This window comes from Ammodytes marinus, assembly GCF_949987685.1.
Source record: "Ammodytes marinus genome assembly, chromosome: 14".
NCBI lineage: Eukaryota > Metazoa > Chordata > Actinopteri > Uranoscopiformes > Ammodytidae > Ammodytes > Ammodytes marinus.
Window position 1 is genome coordinate 14109392 of NC_137218.1, and position 22999 is coordinate 14132390.

The 22999-nt window shown below is 41.8% G+C and overlaps 1 protein-coding gene across 3 annotated transcripts in view; it reads left to right on the forward strand.

Moving 5' to 3' along the window:
* The window catches only part of nbeaa (neurobeachin a), a gene marked incomplete at both ends in the record, with an annotated part of 89681 nt that overhangs the window by 21061 nt on the left and 45621 nt on the right, over nt 1-22999 (forward strand). For all 3 annotated transcript variants that reach the window (XM_080040668.1, XM_080040670.1, XM_080040669.1), the window contains 9 exons: nt 5967-6198; nt 8500-8600; nt 11880-11975; nt 12209-12330; nt 14738-14864; nt 15894-16013; nt 17118-17264; nt 21703-21900; nt 22723-22856. In XM_080040668.1, the coding sequence (XP_079896794.1) occupies nt 5967-6198; nt 8500-8600; nt 11880-11975; nt 12209-12330; nt 14738-14864; nt 15894-16013; nt 17118-17264; nt 21703-21900; nt 22723-22856 (1277 nt within the window). The remainder of the gene's footprint in view (nt 1-5966; nt 6199-8499; nt 8601-11879; nt 11976-12208; nt 12331-14737; nt 14865-15893; nt 16014-17117; nt 17265-21702; nt 21901-22722; nt 22857-22999) is intronic.

A 22999-nucleotide genomic window follows, 5' to 3' on the forward strand; every position in this document is an offset into this window, starting at 1 on the left:
TATTTTATTTTATTTTTTAAAATAAATGTGCAAAATATAACCTGGTAGGCATCAACACTAAAACGGCAGGAACACTGTGCAGGGTTTAACAACTGAACTATGAGCAGTATATCACTTTTTTACTTTCTCTGACTGTGGAAATCTGATCTGAATATGTTACATCAAGAAAGGCATTCAAACGTGAGTAAAACATGACGACTCCTATAGAATCATAATAGGGTTTAGTGTGGACAACCTCTCGTGGTCTTGAAATGATAACAAATAATCACCGTCCTTTTGCAGAAGCAAATGCATAAGTAGTGTGAAGTTGCTATAGCGCTGTAAAGCCTCTTGCAGACCATTAACAGCTTAAGAGCCAGACAGAGCTAAGAGAAATTGAATATTGGAATAGAAAAGAGACTGATAATGTTGGCCCATACGTTCTGCATGTGTGAATAAGCAAAACTTAGGTGGGGATATGTCAATGTTGTGTTTGCAGCTCGTTTCTCTGCCGGCAAGTGGCCTCAAAATTCAGCTATCGCAGCTTATCAGCAGGTGGCAGATAATGAAAGGTGCATAATTAATCACTTTTATAACGGTTATATGCATCTTTTGAAGGCAAAGTCAATTTGCTTGTTTATGTTTGAAGACTTGTTGTAGTATGAGAAAATGCTGAATTGGCCTTATTTCACAGCAGACATTTTGACTCGACACAGATGTTCCTTAATAATATTAACGATGGCTCTCGCTCTCGCTCAAGTGTCCTATCCATGGCAGTGTGACAGTGAGCCAGCAGCAGGCACCATTGCAGGAGCTCATGAAAATTCAGCCATCACAAATTGTTTTATTTACACCTGTACACGTTTTCCTACTGTGACCAAATGTCTTCAGCGAAATGTGAATGAATCCTGCTTTGCCCTTTTGAGCGACTCAGGACTGTGTCTGGTGCAGTGGTGTGAGAGAGAGGGTCAAATGGACACAGAGGGACTGTTTGTTTTTACCAACCCCTTACGAGAGCTGCTTTTGGCCTGTGGAGGTTCCTGCTCATATAAGCTCTCTGTGCTGCGAAGACAGTCCTGGCAGTGACCCCCCCTTCCCGACACAGCCATAAAGGGATGCCAAGCTGGGTGCCAGCTTCCCTCAGGGTCTGAATGAGCATTCGGCACAGAATTGCACAGGGCAGACTCTAGAAATGTGGGAACCTGGACGAATGGTTAGGTAACACAAGAGAACCCAGTACTTAACTCTAAAAAATATGAACTTGTATGATAACCACACACTTGCAGAGAGTAACAGTGGTGTTTGGCAGACAGACGGACAAACTAGACTCAAACCTATAAATACTCCACAATATGAGAAAGATGAGTCATCAGTGATAGGTCCACTGGGAGATATTCTTGAATTTCAGACTTGCTACTGAAATAGTTTCAAGGTTAAACATCACACATTCAATGCTACGAAGCAATAAATACCGTTTTCTTTCTAGTCATAACACGAGGAGAATATTTTTTCAATATTGTGCTGGGTGGGCTTGAACTGAGTGTTTATTTTCATTGTGAACATACTCTGTATGTACAGCGGCCGTATAACACTCAGACACATTCATATCATCAGCATAGGGGTTTACACATGGAATGTCCCATGCATGAAAACCCCCCCGGAACATCAATTGTGGGCAAAAAAAGGCAGCGCTTCCTTAGAAACTGCTTGACGAGAGGTTGGTTCACTCCCTTTTTTTTTTTTTTTTTTTGTGTGAATGGAACTCGAGCAGGCACACTTAGGTAGGCAATTGTCATCATAAGGCTGCCAAAACAAACGTCCTCAAGCGGTTTGCCAAGAAGAACAGTGAGGTCAGGGCTCACATTGCAGAGGGGATGGAACTGCCAAGCCCCCCATTTGTCCCCCCCAAGGCCTGTGGCAATAACGCCGGTCCCTGTTTAATGTGCGTGCCTCTTCTGAAACCACCAGGATATAGGCCTACGTGTCAGGGTGGTAAAGGCCTCTTGTGCTTTGATCATTGATGTCGTCCCCTTTTTGGGTGAACTTTCCCAAAGGCTTTTGGAAGGCAAAGGCACGGGGCTGAAACTGCCATTCAATCTGGACACACATGGAGAACAGTGAGGGAAGAGATCGAAGGTTACAAGTGTTTGTTGCTAAAAGGAGCATGTTTCCTCATAAAACTAATTAGTAATCTTTTGTCAGTGTGTAGAGAGGGTGGTGATGATGATGGTGCTGGAGTATCGCTCGAGTGTGCTCTCAAGCTGCTCATTTATATTGCCATCTAGGCATGTTTATTTATTCATCGATTAAAAGCCCCCTACTCAAGCAAATAATGGTGGCGGAAATGATCCAACATCTAATCATTTTTATGGAAAGCCCCATGCAACTAAGATAAACATACTGTATGATGTGAGAGTTGTCATATTGAAAAATATCCTTTCCTCTATATGTCACCTGGTGTTCTTGGTCAAGGCGGTTCTCTGTGTTTTTTTAGGTCGGCTCTCAGGATGTTGCTTCTGGCGGAGAAGGAGAGAGAATAATTATCTTGCTTGTTTGTTCTCCCCTTTGCGTATCCTGCACGTGCCCTCCTTTTATTTCTCTGTCTGTACTGTTGGTCACGGGACCCAATTTGTTGCCGTGGTTTGCATCACCTCCCTCTCTCATCATCTCGTCGTGATGTGCCGTACTCAGTGTGGTGAAGTCAGTGTGAGCATAGAGAGATTATGCCTGTGCTGTATGTGTATAGGTTTGCCCCAGGGATGTGTGTGCTTCAGTGTTACATGTTGTAGTGTATCTGCGAAGGCTTTTTTAGCTTGCGTTTGCACTGTATATATCGAAGCATCTGCAGACTGGCATGTTACAAAGATGTTGTAGGACGCAGCGGTCCCTAGCGAGCTCTATAATTGGGAACCTCAGAGGAGAGGTGGGGAAAATTCGATGTGGGATGAATTAATTCTACCTCCCTCCTTTTGTTCCATGCCTTGTTCAGAGGTCCTCGCTAATCTGTGCTAGTGCGTTTGCAGAGTGCACTGGATCAATTCCCTTTACCGAGAGAGAGAATTGAGCACAATGAGAGGGAGAAATGAAAGGCCATTAGTCTGCCCGAAAGAGAGGGAACGGAAGAGAAGCAGGTAGAAGAACATGGAGATTATGTTCTTAAATAGGAGTTGTTTCAATGACGAAGCCCCTAAATCTAAAACATGATCAATCACAATAAGGCAACATTATTTAAACTTAATACAAAGAAAGACGGCTTACAAGGCCTTACCCTTAATCTTGAAGGTCTCGCTGGGGCTGAGACCAAGTCTGTCGATGGTCTGACATGTACTGAGTGCTGCAGTTATTTTAATTTTATAGCAATACTACACCAAGGAAACCATTCTCTGCTCCTCCAATCTTTTTATGTTGTTTTCGTGCAAGGCGGTCAGTTTTATTTCAATTAAAACAAACCAAATCTAGCACATAGAATTTTTTAAAAATAATGTGTGATTTCATCCACTTCTTTTATGTGAATGCTAATCTTAGGAGTTCAGTGCATTGCAATAACTTTTCTTCCTCAGCTAAGCTTTTTTTTTTCCTGATATTCAAATGATTAATTTATTTTTTATTTTATTTCTTGTTTCCACTCTGCACAATGCACAAGTTGAACATGTACATATGAATCTCTTTATTATATTTTGCTTAACAGCTGCCTTAAATGACAGTTGTTGGATAAACTCATAAAGCATCAGAAATATATGGTAAATGGACTCCACTTATATGCGCTTTTCCCTGGTTTTTCACAGACTCAAAGCGCTTTACATTGTTTTGTACACATTCACCCAATCACACTCACATTCATACACCGATAGCAGCAGCTACCACACAGGGTGCAAGCTAACTATCGGGAGCAATTCGGGGTTCAATGTCTTGCCCAAGGACACTTCGACATGTGGCGGGTAGGCGGGGGATCGAACCTCTGACCCTGCACTCCAGAGGCGACCTCCCTGCCCACTTTGCTACTGCCGCCATATTTATTTTTACATTATCTTACACCAGCCTCAATAAGCTGCTGGTCCTATACCAGGCCTATAGTAGTTGTAGCATCGAACCTGCCGTTTACTGATGTTAGCAAATGTTATGTTTAAATGTTTATAGAATAAACATATTTCTTATTTGTAAAATGGTAAATGGTAAATGGACTTGACTTATATAGCGCCTTCTAGCCGATTTTCTCAGCCCCAAAGCGCTTTACATTTCTTACCACATTCACCCATTCACACACACACTCATACACCGATGGTAGAAGCTGCCATGCAAGGCAGGTAAAAGGTTCATAGTCTCACTTTAAATTTCTAAAAGACAGTTTTGTACCACAAAAAGCATGGCACGATTATCTCATTAACATTAAAGAGCGCATCCAATAATGTTGTATTCATTCCCGGCTCTTCCCAGAATACTTTTTGCAGAATAAATCACTTAGAATTAAACATTTTAATTAAACACAATGCAGATTCAGTTTCCATTATTTGATTGTAATCAAATTAACCCCTGACCCTTTTATTGACTGACACCTCTAATTCCCTCATTCTGAAGCCACTAGCAGGGAACTACTCTCTTGTGAAACTGACTGTACTTGAGTTAGTCAGTATTTTCCTTCTCTCTGTTCAAAGAGCATATAGTCACAGTCGTCCCATTTCCATCGGGTCACCTCTGCTTGTGTAATCTCTTTTGGTCTACTACCGTCTCATGACTTATTGCATGTTTCTCTTCTGATCTGATTTAATAACCTCAATGGTGGGCTCTCGGCTTGATGGTTGCCATGGCTACCATTTCCTGTGTAGTATGCTGGGGATGAACTGCGTAGGTATGCTTGGGTTTGTGTGTGTGTGCGTGTGCGTATGCGTGTGTGTGTGTGTGTGTGCGTGTGTGTGTGTGTGTGTGTGTGCGTGTGTGAGTCATAGTGATATGAAGGCTGTGCTATCACAAGTAATTAGAGTGCACCAGCCATTAAGAGGCAGAACATTTGCACTCAATTTTTAAAAAAGTATGCTGTCCTCTGGCTCTGACTCATGCTAACTGTGGAGGACAGGGATTGAAAAATGTGCTTTAATCTCAGGTGTGTGCATCAGAGGCAAGACAGGAGGCCATTTTTTTTTTCTAATGGCTGCTGCATTTTGAGAGCGATTGTAGTTCAGAGAGGGGAGGACTGTGCTCCTCACATTAGCGAGAGTGCAGGAGCAGAGATGACGTGTGTGTGTGTGTGTGTGTGTGTGTGTGTGAGAGTGTTCGTACACACAGATGAAGGACATTTATTTGTTGCAGTATGTGCAGCCTTCCCAGGCAGAAGAAATGCTTTCCTAACCACAATCCGCATCTATCAGAATCCTGCCTTTACCTCTCTCACAGACAAAAGCTTAAATGTGTCCCTTCAATCATTCTCTCTTTTGGTTCACTCTCTCCAATTCCTCTTGCATCATCACCATGTTAGGATTTTTTAGGGTAGATAATAGGCCTTTATAATGTCAATACTTTATTTTCTAATACCTTCTTTCATTGCTTTTCAAACTGAAAGTACAAAATAACGAGTGTTAAAAGGGTATAGGTGTAATAAGCTAAGGCTCCAGCCTGCACCTTTATGGTCCTGTTTTGTTTCTCATATATCTTTATGTATTCAATGCTAGGAGCATTTATTTTATGTTTTTTTATGACATTTTTAAGATTATTCATTGTTATGCTTTATTAGACAGTGTGGAGAGACAGAGATGAAATGGGGTAGATAAGGGAATGAGATGCAGAGAATGACCACGGACCAGATTCGAACCTGTAGTCTGCTGCTTCTGACGACTGAGCCTCCATGGGCGTGCGCTCTAACCACGACACCATGAGCGCAATTTTATATCGTTTATCAAAGTCTTCTTAACTAATTGCATTGTCTACAAGCTGGAAAAATGACCGATACAAACTAAACTAAAGTAAACTAATCCTTCTCCCCCTATTCCCTTCAGCTTGTGGGCGGTGAGTTTGACCTGGAGATGAACTTCATCATCCAGGAGGCGGAGAGCATTGGCTGCATGGTGGAGCTGCTGTCCCACTGCGAGGTGACGTGTCAGGCTGAGATCTGGAGCATGTTCACCGCCATCCTGCGCAAGAGTGTACGCAACCTCCAGACCAGCACCGAGGTGGGCCTCATCCAACAGGTGCTGCTCAAGATGAGCTCTGTGGATGACATGATCGCAGGTATGAGCCACTACACTGCAAAATGCACTTTTTCATGTTTTTTCAACTTTGATAAGGGTGTGACTAGAGACTCTTAAACTAGACAAAAAAACACCCTCTCCCTTTTTCTCCACCTCCACACCTTTCTGAAAACCTGCGTTCAAACACCACGTTCAGACTTTTTACCATATGATGCTAGTAGACATTTTACAATTTACAATTTTGAAACTAAAAAATAGAATATTATGTGACCTTTGATACAACATTGGATAACAAATAGAACTTTGATCACAGTTTTACTGAATGGTGTGGTATTATTTAGCTATTGCCAGTTGGCCTCAACATGACTGGTCTAAGAAGTGATTTCAAACAGGTGGTGATTTTCCCAAGTGCCTTTTGCAATCACTCACGGAGCCCCTGCATTCAGCTGCAGGTTGTATGTCAATCTATATATGTTGTTGTGTAAGTGGAAAAAAACATGGAAAAGAACAGAGTGAAAGCCAGTTGCCCTTCAGAAAAAGCCAAAGACATCTTGAGATTTGCATTCAAGTGTACTTGAGGCTGCTTGGTGGAGAAAGAAGTATCACAGTTTCTTCGACAGCATATGATTAAGGAGCTTTGAGGTAAAATGGTGGAGGAAGCGTTTGCTTTTCTATTGAGTTTTTGTCAATATTTTAGATTAGACAACATTTCTGACATTGAACCGTTAATGCAACCAGTAATTAGACCATACCTAATATGAAATCATTTTCACATTGTATTTTTTTTGTTGTTCAGCACCATCAGTTTAAGTTTTTGTGTGTGTGTGTGTGTGTGTGTGTGTGTGTGTCTGTGTGTGTGTTTGTGTGTGTGTGTGTGTGTATGTATGGACTGCAGTCAGACATCCACAACAGCCCGCTGGCACAGCAGGAGCTGGGCAATGACCTCAGTATGTTTCTGTGTGCGCGTGTGTGTGTGTGTGCGCGTGTGTTGCTGCGATTCGTGCCGAGGACTTGATTGCAAAAACAACTCGTACACAGCCGTCTCTTTACATGATCCCATTGACCTTGACTTCCTTTTTAATGATGCCTCATAGCGCAAGTGTTCTCTCCTTTCCTTTCCCCCAGTGTCCTCTCTGTCCTACCTAACGCCTCAGGATAATGCGCTTTATAACTTTCTCTGACTTATTACTGTTCACCACCGAAGCAGCGAGAGTATACGCCACTTACAACTCAATTAAATGCCAATTCTCACAGACTCCCTCTCAGAGCCATGATTCCAAACATTTTAAATAACTATTTAAATTGACCTACATGAATTGATCATACCAAAATCACAGCTTAGGGCTTTTGAATCTAGGCCATTGTGTATTGCGTTTTTTTTTCTTTCTTCTTCCTCTCATACCAATCACCTTAGCAAGCTAGCCTTCTGCTGTATTCCCTATCTAGCTGTGCACTGGCTAATGAAACAATTGTGTGGAGGACTCTATTCATATCCGGGCAGACCTAACAGGGAGACAAGAGCCTTCGTAAGCAGATTGGGCTCGCTCTGAGAGGGCTGTGCTGTCCCTCTGCCATATATCCACACTGGTCTGCTGTGGCTGTGTACAGTGAAAGTCAATGAGGCAGAGGAAGGTCATTTGGACCAAACACAAATCATTTGACACAATGTCTTTCTTTTAATTATCCACGCAAAATTCTTGGGAAGGAAATATTTTCTGAACCCTTGTGTTTGTCAATATCTTTTGACATGTAGGAATTAAACAAGATCTTTCTTGCAGCATAAGAGTTGACAGGTTTGTTACAGTGCATCATGACTATAGCCCTGGAAAATGAGAACAAACAAAAGGGATTTTTATTTCAGAATTTTAAGGAAGACCACCATATGCATTCATGCACAGTTACATGAGACAATCAAAACATATCTGCATAATTTGATGTGTAATGTCTCTGGTGTTGATAATGGCAAAAGTATTATGTGGCTGTTTTGTTTTTTGGCGTAGCTGCGACTGCTTAGCTCTTTCTCGGTGTGTTTGGCTGGAACACTTGAATTTTGACTGCACTTAATTAAAAAAATTGTGTCTTTCTAAGTTACGTTAGCATACAGTATGTTATCATGGAAGTGTCAGTAGAAGACATCCAAATGCTGACTCACAAACGCAGTCATGAGAACACACACACACACACACGCACACACACACACACACACACACACACACACACACACACACACACACACACACACACACACACACACACACACACACACACACACACACACACACACACACACACATCGCTGTCTCATGCTCACTTTCTGCCTCTGTGTGTGTTTTTTCTTCAGACCTCCTGGTGGACATGCTAGGAGTCATGGCCAGTTACAGCATCACAGTCAAGGAGTTGAAGCTGCTCTTCAGTATGCTGAGGGGAGACAACGGCATCTGGGTCAGTTGGTGGACACTTGTTAAAAAAAACTGATACAAGTGATTAGATTGTGTGTGTGTGTGTGTGTGTGTGTTTTAGTGTTATGACAGCAGTATTTATGTTGCTCAGATGACACATACATTTATCAGTGCTTTCCAGGTGCTGGGCATCAACCGTTATCAATCAAAACGTGGATATTTTTTTATGTCATAAATTCTTATTTTATTTCATATTAATTGACATCACTGAATAGATGATAAAACATCATGTATACGTATCTTAGACTTCTTTTTTAATTCATTTATCAATTATACAGCGCGAGTTTGTGTCTCCGTAGTCCCATGATAAATGGGGTAATTGTGCAAATAGACCTGAGTAATTAAAGGCTGTGTCTGTTTGTTTGTGTACCTGTGTTTGTTTGTATGGAATTGCGAGTGTATGTCAAGACAAGGGTAATTTAGCTTACGTTTATCTTTTTTTTCTTCTTCTTCTTCTTTTCATCAGCATTATTAATGCAACAAAGGTTTGACTTTGTTATTTTTGTTAAATTGATGGAGCCACAATGGAAAAAAAGAAACTCTCACGCATAAAATAGTCTGTGAATCAGTATTTTTTCCTCCTCAAGGCGAATCCTTTTCAAGCATCACCCTGCCATGCACTCACACTCTTGTTATACATACAACAGTCATTGGGTTTGGTTGACTCAGACCAACCAAACCCTGGTGGTGGTAGGATGGCCTAGAGAGGGGCCGACCAGGCGCGGCTGGCCCATAGAGGGCGCTGGGGCGCCGCCCCCCTCCTCCGACCCCAAAAAAAATAAAAAATAAAATTATTATTTTTTTATTAATTTGAGGCAACTAAACTATTTAATTTGACTTAAGAATGCACACTGAATTTATATTCTGGCACTGTATTTACATTTCATGGCGAAATTCAAGCTCGAAACTGACTAATTTGACTTCTACGGGCGCCAGTTCACGGCGCCCCAAAACCTCGTTCACTCAGAGTGGCCCTATCAATTTCTATTACCATTCAGTTTTAACGGAGGGTTTGGGGCGCTAGGCATTGGCGCCCTGTAACTGGTTACCTGGCAACAAAAACAACAACATTCGGATCTACTACCGGTTGCTCGCGGAGTCGCGTGCAGTGTTGCCAACTTAGTGATTTTGTCGCTATATTTAGTGACTTTTCTACCCCCCTGGCGACTTTTTTTTCAAAACAGCGACAAGCGACAAATCTAGCTTTTTTCTGGTGTTATTTGGGACTTTTTCGCCAAGGCAAGTATCACTTTTAACTGTTCTCAACGAGCAGCGGGAGACTCCCCGGCCCCTCCCCGTCACAGAGCACTGATAGGCGGCCCGGTCCTTGCGCACCAGTCCCTCCCAGCTGCGGTCAGAGCAGGAGATACACACCTCTCTGCTCGTGGTCCGTTAGCGTCCCTATTAGCAGTTGTAGTAGCAGCTTCCCCCCCTCTTCTACAGTCTATGAGTAGTGCAACTCCAAATATTATGCAGTGCTTTTTTAAACTTTGAGCATGTATGATATGATTACTGCTAGACTTACCATTATCACGTTGTTTATGCGATTGTCACGTTCATAACACACTAGTAGAACCTCACCTATTGCCTAAGTTTGCATCATGCTTTTAGTGTGCATATTGTATATAGTTCTCTGCAAACCTATGTTGGCATCCTGCTTTTAGTGTGCATATTGTATATAGTTCTCTGCAAACCTATGTTTGCATCATGCTTTTAGTGTGCATATTGTATATAGTTCTCTGCAAACCTATGTTTGCATCATGCTTTTAGTGTGCATAGTGTATATAATTCTCTGCAAACCTATGTTGGCATCATGCTTTTAGTGTGCATATTGTATATACATATAGTTCTCTGCAAACCTATGGTGGTGTGACGCACACAAGACATATGGTCACAATTTGTGTTTATGTATTAATTTTATCAGTGATCATAATCACTTGTTTCCCAGCACTTGCTGATGATTTAAATTTCAACTTTTATTATCTCTTATTCAGTCTTTGAAGGCTTGTACTTCTGGGTGTGATACCGATTAACGCCAGAGAGAGAGAGAGAGAGAGAGAGAGAGAGAATGTTAACTTGTGTATAATTCTCAATTGTTATTTGCACTTTTAATCTTGCTGAATTCTACAAGGCAAATAAATTAAGTTAAAACCTAGTTCCCCTGCCCCATTTGTCTTTGTAAGGAAATGTTCTATTTTGTCTTTATTATTTTGTCAGAATGCACCAGAATGCTTAATTTGTATGTGAAAATCACCAAAAAATCTTCTAGGGGAGGATCCCCCCAGACCCCCCTACATGGTTTTGGTTTATAAAATGTCAGCCCCACCTAAAAGAAAATTCACCAGCCGCCACTGGGGCCGACTAGTAACCATGGTTCAATCCCTGGCACTGGACAGGAGGGTGTTATTTGTAAAACTATTAGTGGCTGGTATTACATCTATGGTGCCAACAATCTCTAACATTGTGTCCTTGAGCAAGGCACTTAATCCCAAACTTCTCCAGGGGCGCTGTACTATGGCTGAACCTGCGCTCCTCTGACCACCTCCGAAGAGTGGTAACTTGAGAGGGGATATGCGAAAAAAGACAAATTTTCAATGTGCCTTGTGTAAATTGACTAATAAAGATAAATTAACTTAACTAAACCCTGGCGACATTTAGGATGGTTCTGTGAGGCCGAACCGTCTCCTCTGCCATCCCTTCCCCTCTGTAGCATTGGCCATGTTCACAGGCCAGGCTGTTTAAGCCCTGTTAGGTCGCTGGTGGATTTAGCAGTGTCCACCAGCTAAGTCAATGCAGTACCCTTGTCCCTTCTTGTCATTCTCCCATTATACTCTGTCTCCAGGACAACCTACCATAAACAACCCCCTGATCACTGATCAGTGGTCCACACAGCGAGACCCCTCATCCCTCCATCTCTGCTGCTCCTCGGTCCAATAACAATCACTGCACCATCATCAACCTTCCCTGCTTTCCACTCTCTCCTCCCCCCTAGCAACCCTCTCCAGAGACAGGGTCGATTGTGGGTTTGCCATGGTATTAATGAGGTGTTGTCAGGGGAGGGCGGAGGTGATAGAAGAGTTATTGAGCCGCTGGGGTTGTGGTGAAGATGTGATGTCACACTCATAATTTTTTCTTAACCTGTAATCTTCTCCTCCCTTCTCCACTTCCTCTTCCTCTTCCTCTTCCTCTTCCTCTTCCTCTTCCTCTTCCTCTTCCTCTTCCTCTTCCTCTTCCTCTTCCTCTTCCTCTTCCTCTCCTCCAGCCAAGACATGCCATCAAGCTCTTGTCTGTGTTGAACCAGATGCCTCAGAGACACGGTCCTGATACCTTCTTCAACTTTCCAGGACGCAGTGCAGCGGTGAGACTGACTAAACAAAATGCAAACACACCTGAGCTTTATTATCAGAAATTCAAATTCTTGAAAAAAATTTGCAACAAAATTGCTTAAGAGTCAACACATCCTAATTGGCATGACGTAAAGGAAGTAATAACTAAACGATATATTGATTGCTGTTCAAATTGATGAGATCTGATTTGATCTAATCTCTGTGTGTGTGTGTGTGTGTGTGTGTTTGTCTTTTTCTCCCCCAGGCCATAGCTTTGCCGCCAATTGCCAAATGGCCTTATCAGAACGGATTCACCATCAACACTTGGTTCAGACAGGATCCACTCAACAACATCAATGTGGATAAAGACAAACCGTACCTCTATTGGTAAGTAGAATGCCCTTAATAATAATAATAACATAATAAAAATCAACTCTTTTTTGATGGGATAATAACAGCAAATCACTTTATTTAACACTTAAACGCTGAAAGAATATTTATTTCAAAATCTTTTTAAAAATATCATGATATCACATCGAATATTTTTGCTGGCGCAGTGACAAAGGACTTCCATAGAAGAAAAAGGAATAAAAACATCAATGGTAAACATCAGCTTTTTGTGTGTGTGTGTGCCTTCAGGGTCACAGAGGAAGGGTGTCTTTGTAGACTCTCCATTTTTACAGTCATATAAAGAAAAAAAAGATTCTAAAAGATGCAGATTTGCTAGCTAGCTCTCTAGTGAGATTACCTTCTCTTAGACTGTACAAACTGTCTCTCTTACTTCTGCTACCACTCATCTCATCCACGCAAAGGAAAGGACTCAGCTGAATAAATCAGGTTTAGGCCTGTTTTTCTTGTGTGTTTCAACATGCATTCTGCTTAAAGTAACAAGAAACTTACTCAGGTGAATTTAAGTGTTGAAGGTTGCGGTACAGTGCAATGTACTTAATCACAGTATGAGAATGCCCTCAATAGACTGCAGACTTTAGCTCAAGCCTTATAATCCCCCACATGAGCTGGTGGTTGAATACCTATACAAGTGACCAAGGTTTTGCCTGCTAATGGATCCTAGGAGGTACGAGAGGGTTTCTATAATCAAACGATGTGTTTCTTTTAGGCATTAGTTTTCAAGATATTTCAAAAAATGAAAAGCCCAGCCTGATGTTGGAGCTAAAGCAACAGTCAAATTGCATCAACAAGATTGTTCTTATTAAACAGCTAATAGGTAAGCCTATACAATGTTAGAAAATACTCAAACAAGCCTGTCACACAAGTTACAAGAGCCAATTGTTCTGTTTTAAAAATTGTCCAAAAACCAGAGAAATTAAAAAAAATTCAGCGCCACCAAAATTCAAAGGTTTATCGGTCTCGGCAGTGTCGCTGTGTTCTTTTGAAACTATAATTCATTCTCTAAAAGATAAATTCTTCCTGAACAAAAACATGCATAATTGTTTTAATTCAGAAGTTGACTTATATTAGAAATGGTTTTGCTGAGGCACACCAGGTGAATGACTCAGACAGGAAGTTAAATAGATAAACAGATAATGAATTGGGACATAACTTTAAATGTCACGGCACTCCATTATGAGCTACTGCTGGGTGGATGCGTGGAGGCTCTTCGTACAGCTCTAGACCTCGTTGGCCTCCACGTTAGCTTGGTAAGTGCAAGCCGTTAGCCAATATGAAGCTTCATTAGCTGTGACCTTTTATTTAATTGAACTCCTGACTGTACTCCGCTGCTTGCCTTCTCCTCCTCCTCTTCACTCCCTGATGCTAACCAGCGGTATCCCCCCTCCCCTTACTTAGTCAAACTCTTGATATTCTTTGAAAAGAAACGTTTTTTTTTTAGGTGTATTAACCTTTTATTGACAGTTGAGAGGGGAGAATACAGAGTTGAAATGAGGAGAGAGAGAGTGGGGGATGACATGCAGTAAAGGTCCCCGTGTCGAACTCAAACTGTGACCACTGCGACAAGGACTGAGCCTATATGGTGCACGCTCTCTACCCACTACGCCACTGGAACAACTCAAGGAACAGAAAAGTGTTGCTAGAGATTCAAGGAGCTATAGTCTACAGAAAAGAATGAAAACAGCATTTGTAAACATAATATATTCTCCGGATAACATCGCTGCTGAGACGAGCTCTGATTGTGACAAGTGTGAGCATGTCATCCTGTTTCCTTAGTAACGGTTTGTCAGTTTAGTCATGGGAAGGGGAGGGTGCCCTTTTCCTCCCCTGGACCAGGGTCTTATCATCCACCCCCAGATAGTAGCTGCTACTCCAGCCTCCCTGTCTGATACACGGCCTCCACCGCCGTATGAAGGCCACGATAACGCACTTCTAACGCCAACCAGGGATTCACTAGAGAGGGATTTATCTCTTGCTTTCTGCCACTACCATGCGTGATCCTTCTGAGCCTGTTCATACAAGTGAAATGTGTCTTGTTGTTTAGTGAAGAAGCCTAGCTGTTATTACTGGGTGTTATGTGGCGGTTACTAGAGAACCATTATAAGGGGGAAAATGGAGGGAAGAGGATTAGTAGTGTTTTTGCCATAAACCTGTGATCTCAATCCAATCCGGTGCAGCTGCAAAGAATATAAATACTTCTACTTCTGAAAATTGTACTTTCTGTGATTTGGTATGGGGTTAAATAATGCAATGTGATTATGAAAGGGGCCCTCTGTAATTTGGTTGGTGGGATTTCTTCTTGTACAATTCTATTAGATCATTTCTTCCAACTCAGAATGGATGAAGCAACCTGTAATCTGTTTAACTATTTGTGGTTCTCCTGCAGTTTTCGCACCAGTAAAGGAATCGGTTACTCCGCCCACTTTGTGGGAAACTGTCTCATCGTGACATCGTTGAAGTCGAAAGGAAAAGGCTTTCAGCACTGTGTAAAATATGATTTCCAGCCCCGCAAGGTAAGGAAACACACGCAAACACACACACACACACACACACACACACACACACACACACACACACACACACACACACACATACACACACACACACACACACACACACACACACACACACACACACACACACACACACACACACACGTTCAATCAAATAACTCAACTGAATAAGTTCTAGTCGGTGCAGAGAGTTTGGTAATCTCTTGTATCTATCCTTGCACTCACTAGAAGTGATGATAAGGTCTGTCAATTAAGACCTGCACACTGCTCTTCTACCGCGTCAGCATTCTGCCGTTTTCGTGCACCCAAACATACACACACACACACACACACACACACACACACACACACACACACACACACACACACACACACACACACACACACACACACTCCGTTGATGAGATGGCCTTCTGTGGTATTTGCTGACCTAGTCGAATCTCTGCAATGCCTAACAAAGTTGCCGGTGGTTCCATTTGATCAATTTCTAAGTCACCATGTCTCGCAGCATTTCTGTCCACCGTGCGCACGTGTTAATGTGAGGGTGGATATGTAAGTGCTCGGTTGCATGCTCGTGTGGTATTGTCCATAAGCATACACCAGCAAAAAAATACAGCAACCCCCCTTAACAGTCTTTGTCTATTATCAGCAGGGAAAATGCTTTCTATTCAACGAACCCACATAGTCATATGTACACTTTTAATGTTATATTATGGTGAGCAAAGGAAAAGCTTTAGAGAAGAGTTGCGGCAAATTATCTTGATGCATTTGAAATGTAATGTAATGTAATGTAATGTAAAAATAACGAGTCCAAAGTACATTTTATGTCCAACACTAATCAATACAATGAATTTGCCCACTAACAATGCATTGCACAAAATAATACCATTCAATCAAAATCAGAAATGCCTTAGTCAACATTAAACACAACAGCTCTGACGAGAAACTCCCACATGTACTGTTCCAATATAAGAACAAAGAGAATTTAGTCTGTCTTTAATGAGTTCTTTTTCTGTGCGTATCTTCCAGTGGTATATGATCAGCATCGTCCACATCTACAACCGCTGGAGGAACTCTGAGATCCGTTGCTATGTGAACGGCCAACTGGTCTCCTACGGCGATATGGCTTGGCATGTCAACACCAATGATGTAAGTGCACCGATAAGAGGCACAAAGGCATTGGGTTGTTATACAATACCAAACGTTATAAAGAACAATTACATACAAGCAACATTTAACGTAAATAATAATAATCAATTGCAGACTTAAGATACAATTGTGTAAAGAGATGGATAGATAGATAGATAGATAGATAGATAGATAGATAGATAGATAGATAGATAGATAGATAGATAGATAGATAGATAGATAGATAGATAGATAGATAGATAGATAGATATGTTGCAAGAGACTTACCTGCAAAATAAGGGCTTCTGCAGCAGACTCAGAACTCAGGTGTTGGTCTGGCTCCACTTACCCTTCCCTCCTATCAAGATATTGGCAAATATTTAAAGGTTTGCCCTCTGCATTTGTCATCTGGGGCCAATCTGCCCTTGGGCTCCGTTCCAGCACAGCTCACAACAAACTCCGGCTTCAAACTTTTTCCCTTTTAGCACAGGGACATGTAGGCTGACCTCTCATAGCCTTCAATTCCTTGTCCTTTGGGTAAAATGTCTCATATTTCCCAACGGACAACTTGTTAGCAAAGAAACATGTGCAGCTTGCACATAGAAAGAACAGGTCTCAAAATGGTGTTGATGCTATTGGGGTTTGTTTTGTCCAGACAGCTGCAGTTAAAAAAACTGTTTCACTTTGAAAAAGCAGATTAGTAAAGATCTCATAGTGATAAATGCTATCAGAGGGACGGCTTTGGTGAGAAACAAAGTGAACAGACAGAATGTAATAGCAGGTTATGGCAAACCTGGATGGTAGCGATTTAGAAACAAGCAGCTATTGAATCACAACAATGTATTCTCAAAGGTGTTAATGAGTCCGTAAACTCAAAAGCACAGTCTCCAAAATGGACATTGTAGCTGGTGTACCTGTAGTTATACAAATTAAAAAAAGGCTATAGTTATTTTAGTGTTAAAACTTAAAATAGTCTACTTAACAATTCATTTAAATTGCCACTTTGCCTTCTTTTGCCTGCAGTGAATTCTATTAAACCATGTTATTGAATTCTCCTTTCTTCTTTGCAAAACAGCTCAGTGTTTTAAATGATTACCTAAAGTATGTTTTTTGTTTTTTTTCCAGAGCTACGACAAGTGTTTCCTGGGTTCATCGGAGACGGCGGATGCTAACAGGGTGTTCTGTGGTCAGCTCGGAGCCATTTATGTCTTCAGCGAAGCTCTCAACCCAGCTCAGATCTTTGCTATTCACCAACTGGGCCCAGGATACAAGGTGAAAAAGTAGTCCCTTATCACCAACCTTACACTACTACATATTCTCTGTACACTTTTGCAATGCATCAATGTCGTTGTGCTACATCTGGCAGGCAGATCGTCCTGGCAATGTGCGGATGGTGTTGTCAATGTTACATAATGCAGTCTCCTGCCTGTTCACATTGTCAGCAAGAAGCAGTGGAGGACATCCATCATTCTTGGGTTGTCAAAAATAGCCTGTGCATTTGTGGGTGCCCTTGTGGTTGGCAGCTAGAGGTTTTTGTTGTTAGTAAATATGTATTTTGCAGGTTGCATCCTGTGGTCGCCTCTGTTGAAATGCATTAAGGCTAGAGCATGAGTATTCATAAAAAATATATTATAACTGTTTATCAATTCATTTTGGCTAACTATTTCACCCATTCATTCATTAGGTTACTTTAAGCTGACCTTAACACATACTTTTTTACTTTCCACATCGATTTCAGAATTTTATTCTTATCTTTTTTTTCAAGTGTTTATCTGTTATTTTTAGCTCTAGTTAAACAATATATCCATACTTTTTTTGCTAACTATTTTAACCATGTATTCCTTTACTTAAGCTATTTCACCATTTATTTATTACTTTTAACTGTTAACTGTTTAACCAAAAAAATAAGATGAGCTTCTCCACTCCACAATCTGTCCACCCTGGCAACTGCAGAACTACAGTTACATCTTGCAAACGTTAAGATGAAGCAAAATCTATCTTACACTTTGTAGCTGCTAAAAACTTGATATTGTTTTATGTTTTGAAAAAAAAAAAAAAAAAAAGACGGAGTAACCTAATATGTTTATAGGAACGTTTTACATTTTTATGTATTCTGCTACCTGTCAGCCAGAACACCACCGCTATGGGTGTGCATTTCTTATACTGTTTCAAAAGAAGCAGATATTCAAAATTCTCGGCTGCAGATCATAATGTCGGGCAGCTCAAAGACATAATGTGATTCCCGCGAAGGGCGTGGCTGCATTGGCTACGTTAAGCTCACTCTCTAATGGTCTGGAGAAGGAAAAATGGCCCCCGAAAATGAATGAAGTCACTTTTTAAAGTGAAAATATATGATGATTGAAATAGTAAATTGTTACGCTGTCACTTGAGTACCACCTGGGACATTCACAGATTTATGTGTGTAATTTGCAGTTTATGAGTATGCGAGGTTGGATTTTGCCTTTTAAACCCAAAGTCTAGATGAAGGACTTTGTGTTCCTAATAGTAGTCAAAATTATTCAAATGAGGCATGACAATATTGGGAGTTGAGCAGGGATAGTGCTCATAGAACAAATCACCATCTCTGCCTTTTGGCCTGGCTATCGATGACAGCTGAGGTGTCGCAACACCTTGCCAGCTGTCTGCTTGTGGTTCTGACAGACCTGCTCGCCTCAGGCCACTTACAGCTTGTTTATGAACGTGTCCAAAGCTATCAAGATATCAGCACCAGGAGCCTGCATGGGGATCTCTTCATAAATGCACCACAATAAAAGGGCTTATGCCGCAAAAACATCACGTAACATGAGGAATAGATTTGAGTTCTCACAAATCCCTTCTAGTGATCACCTGCGTGCGGTTTGCTGTTTGTCAGACATGAATACTGATTCCTCTCTCTCTGTCACAGCTCGGGGCTGATCAGTCAGATGATTGCTTCTCTGATGCCCAGAAGGGGCCATTAAATGGCTCAGTTGTTTCAACGCTACAGGCCTTGGTGACGGCGTTGTAATGATGAGTGCGCAGGTTTTTTTTTTCTGTCGGCGAAAGGAGAATGCCAGTGTGGGACTGTTCTTATGCGACTATAGGCCGGCACTTGTTCCAATGACCTCATAGCAATGCCAGGGCCTCACAGGGTAATGCATAATCACTGTTGAAGAGAATCTGTATATAATGTATGTACACTTTTCAGTGTTTTAGACAGTAGGTAGACAGAGTTCAAGGTCTTCCCGCTCCATGCACCTCCTGATGGATGAATGTCTATGTGTGCAGTTCAGCACTTCCATGCTCTCCTAATGATAGACAAACATGGAACCATCTCATTTGTCACCTGGTCAAAAGCGGGCTCCAGTGTTGTTGTTAGTGTGTGTGTGTGTGTGTTTTCTGTATGCATTGCCACTTGCTTGTTGTTGAGTGCGTCTCTAGTGGCACTCTTCATCAGTCCAGATGTCCTCATTGCAGAGCACTGCCAACAATCTGGCCACAACGTAATTAATGGACCATGGGAGTCTTCCTGGACACCTGTATTGGGTGCCTTTTGTATGTGTGTCAGGTTTTAGATAATTAGCGTTATTGAAGTATTTTAGTGTGGTGCATTTCAAATTTGGGAAAATTGTAGATTACAAGTGAGATAATTTAAAGTTGTAGGCGTGTGTGTCTGTATGTGCTTGTGCTTTTATCCCTCCAGGCCAGTGTCGTATCTGCAACTGTCAGCTGTATACCAGGCAGGAGTTGCCGCTTTCAATCATGTGTGTGCGTATGTGTGTGTGTTTGTGTGTGTGTTTGTGTATGTGTGTGTGTGAGTAAGCAGGTGACAGACACGTGTGTTTAAGCACAGATGTGTAAAGCTTTACATATGTAAGGATTTGTACATTGCGCTAGCCTGTCAAATCCCACTATACATTCCTTAACACTTTAAAGAGTCAGCTAAGCCTTCATGATTGAGCATGGCAAAATGAATTCAAGCTCACATTTACCCACAACCACATTTGTACACATGCCCACCACACACACAGACACAAACACACACACACACACACACACACACGCACACGCACATGCACACGCACACGCACACGCACACACACAAGCACACACACACACACGCTCCATATGCACCACAATAAAAGGGCTTATGCTGCAAAAAATGTGCATCTTAATAAGCGTATTCATTTCGGATTCAGGCTATTCCGTATTTTTCTCATGCAGAAGGCCCACTAACCTTCGAAATAAACCAAAAAGCTATTTTAATTGTGCTTCTGATTGATTATCCCGGCGCTTGCCTGCAGTATCCCAGCTTACCTTTCATGGATACACTTTTTAACAGAGCTGTTTAATAGATAGTTTTTAAACATTGGGTCATCAGCTAAAGTAATTTACTCCAAAGTCAATACAACAATATAAACATAAGCTTCCTGTACTGCCATGTAATGACTATTAATTTACTCTTGGAAATAATGTTTTGCTTACAAGACTGCGTGTGCAGGGGTATGGAAAGCGTGCTAGCCTACATATTCAGATTATGGTGAGTATTTTTTGTCATAGGGTTTTTTTTAGGAAGGAGATATTTCAGCCTAAGAAAGTTCCAGTGAACTGTGTATGTTCGGCCACAGGATGCAGACAAGGATGTTACACTGACTATCTTCAGATGTCTCCATTCTGTCTTTGCCTGAGAGTGAAATTGTGCACTACATGGTTAGAAAACTGCTCAGGGCACCTTTACCACAGCAGACCATAGTTGAAAGGTTTAGTAGAAGCCGGGGCCTGCAGGTCTGTTAGCAGCCTGGGGCTTTCCTATGCAGTCAGGCTAAGCAGTCATCTGGGGACCAGACCCGCTTGAAGGGGAGAGCGCCCCCTGCCTTGAGCTGCTGCAAAGGCTGGCAGAGCAACTGGCTGGCCTTTTATCTGCGGGGCTTTGTGTGTGTGTATCAGCACTTCTGCAGGATATATGAGACAACAGACAACATTTTAGTAGTATTTTGGTCAGATAAGGTTGTTGAAATGGTTCAAGTTTAATGTGTAGGACATTGTATAGTATATGTAGGGGAGAACGGGGTTATATGTCACACGGGTTGGTTGTCACAATCGTTATATCTTGGAACCAGGAGGCGCTGTCTGTGAAATTTTGTTATGTAAATATCCAGAATTGGGATCAGAGGTCACCTACATAGTCTTTCTTGGAGTTAGACTGCTGGATTTGAGGTGAGAGGACTGTTTGTTTTTTTCATGTCACATTTCAAGCCAACACATTAAGCTTAAATTTAATGTAGGAATGACTATTGAAAGATGTTTAGGTGATGAGCAATTCTCACTAGAGTAAAAAGTGTGCCTACTTACCCCGTTCTCTCCTAGTCCGTACTCTTTGTGTTTTTGTGTGTTTTTGTAGCCTACCGAGAGAGAAGATGCTTTTGGCACTCCTAGACACTCTTCCCCACACATTGGCGCCCCGCACTCTCCATCTCTTATTCTGGGCTAATTGAATTAGTGCCCGGGTTAGCTGTGTGTTCATCAAACTAATGCTGGGTTGTTTACACACACGGCTCATGCTGCGATTAAACAGTCTCCATTTTGGGTATTGAACTTGTACACACACAGACGCACGCTCACACTTTTTTCCTGTCTCTGGACGTTTGTCATTTGTTGATTCACAGCAACCACACACACACACACAACCCCCTAACTCCATGACATCATCATCTGCTTCTTGTCACTGCAGAGCACATTCAAGTTCAAGTCGGAAAGCGACATCCACCTGGCTGAACACCACAAGCAGGTGTTGTATGATGGCAAGCTGGCCAACTCCATCTCCTTCACCTACAACGCCAAGGCCACAGACGCACAGCTCTGCCTGGAGTCCTCACCCAGGGAAAACGCTTCCATCTTCGTCCACTCGCCGCACGCGCTCATGCTACAGGTAAAGTCTGAATCACTGCCACATTTCTTCATGTGTTCATAAATTCATAAATGAACGATTTGAAGTGAAATGAAATTAAATGGCAGACTCACACACGTGCCTCAATTATATATATTTTTTAAATACACCTGTAAGGGGCGCTCAGTGGCATAGTGGGTAGAGCGCTTACCATATTGGCTAAGGCCTTGTCGCTGTGGTCGCAGGTTCAAATCTGACTGTACTCCATGTCATCCCCCTCTCTCTCCCCATTTCCACTCTATCTCTCTGATCTCAACTAATACCTCCAAAAAAATGCAAAATGCACCTTTGTCGGGGAGATTCTAAGCTGTTGATTTGTCTCTTCTCTTTTGAGGACAGAAGTCCTTTACAGTAATTGTATTTGAGCAAATATCTTTCTAGATGTCCTTCATCCAAGGTTGGCTCCGCTACTAGTCATTCTTTTTTTGTACCTCATGTGATTTTCTAAGAGTTTCTTTCCTTTGCTAATTCAAGGCAAAGCACCAGTATTTCAAGGTGGGCAATTCCTGTAATTTGCCATTACAAAGGGGGAAGTGGGTCAAATTGCAATATAGTTATTTTGATTAGTAAGTAGGAATGTTGCACAATCAACTCTTTATGAGTTCAGTTTGGCGAGTCAAAACAGCTTACAGTGGAGGAGGAGCAGAGGAAACATTTACAGAGCTAATTTAGGCATACTTTGAGTAATTTCAAACTGAAGTGTGTGTGTGTGATTTTCTTTTATCTTTGTGACTGATTGTACACACACACACACATTGTGGCATGTGTCTCTATTAACACTAACAGTCAATTTCCGTCCCATAGGATGTGAAGGCCATTGTAACCCACTCCATCCACAGTGCCATCCACTCAATAGGAGGCATCCAGGTCCTTTTCCCTCTCTTCGCTCAACTCGACTACAAACAGCTCAACGACTGCAGTGTGGACACATCGGTTTGGTGAGTGGTCTGCCTAAACGGAAATGGGCTGCGATACAGACAGTAGAAATGATGTGAATCTACTGCAGCTGATCCCAAAATGTACCTGGAAACAAAAGAAGGAATAGCGGGAGTATATGAGTGACATTAGATAAAGATGAATT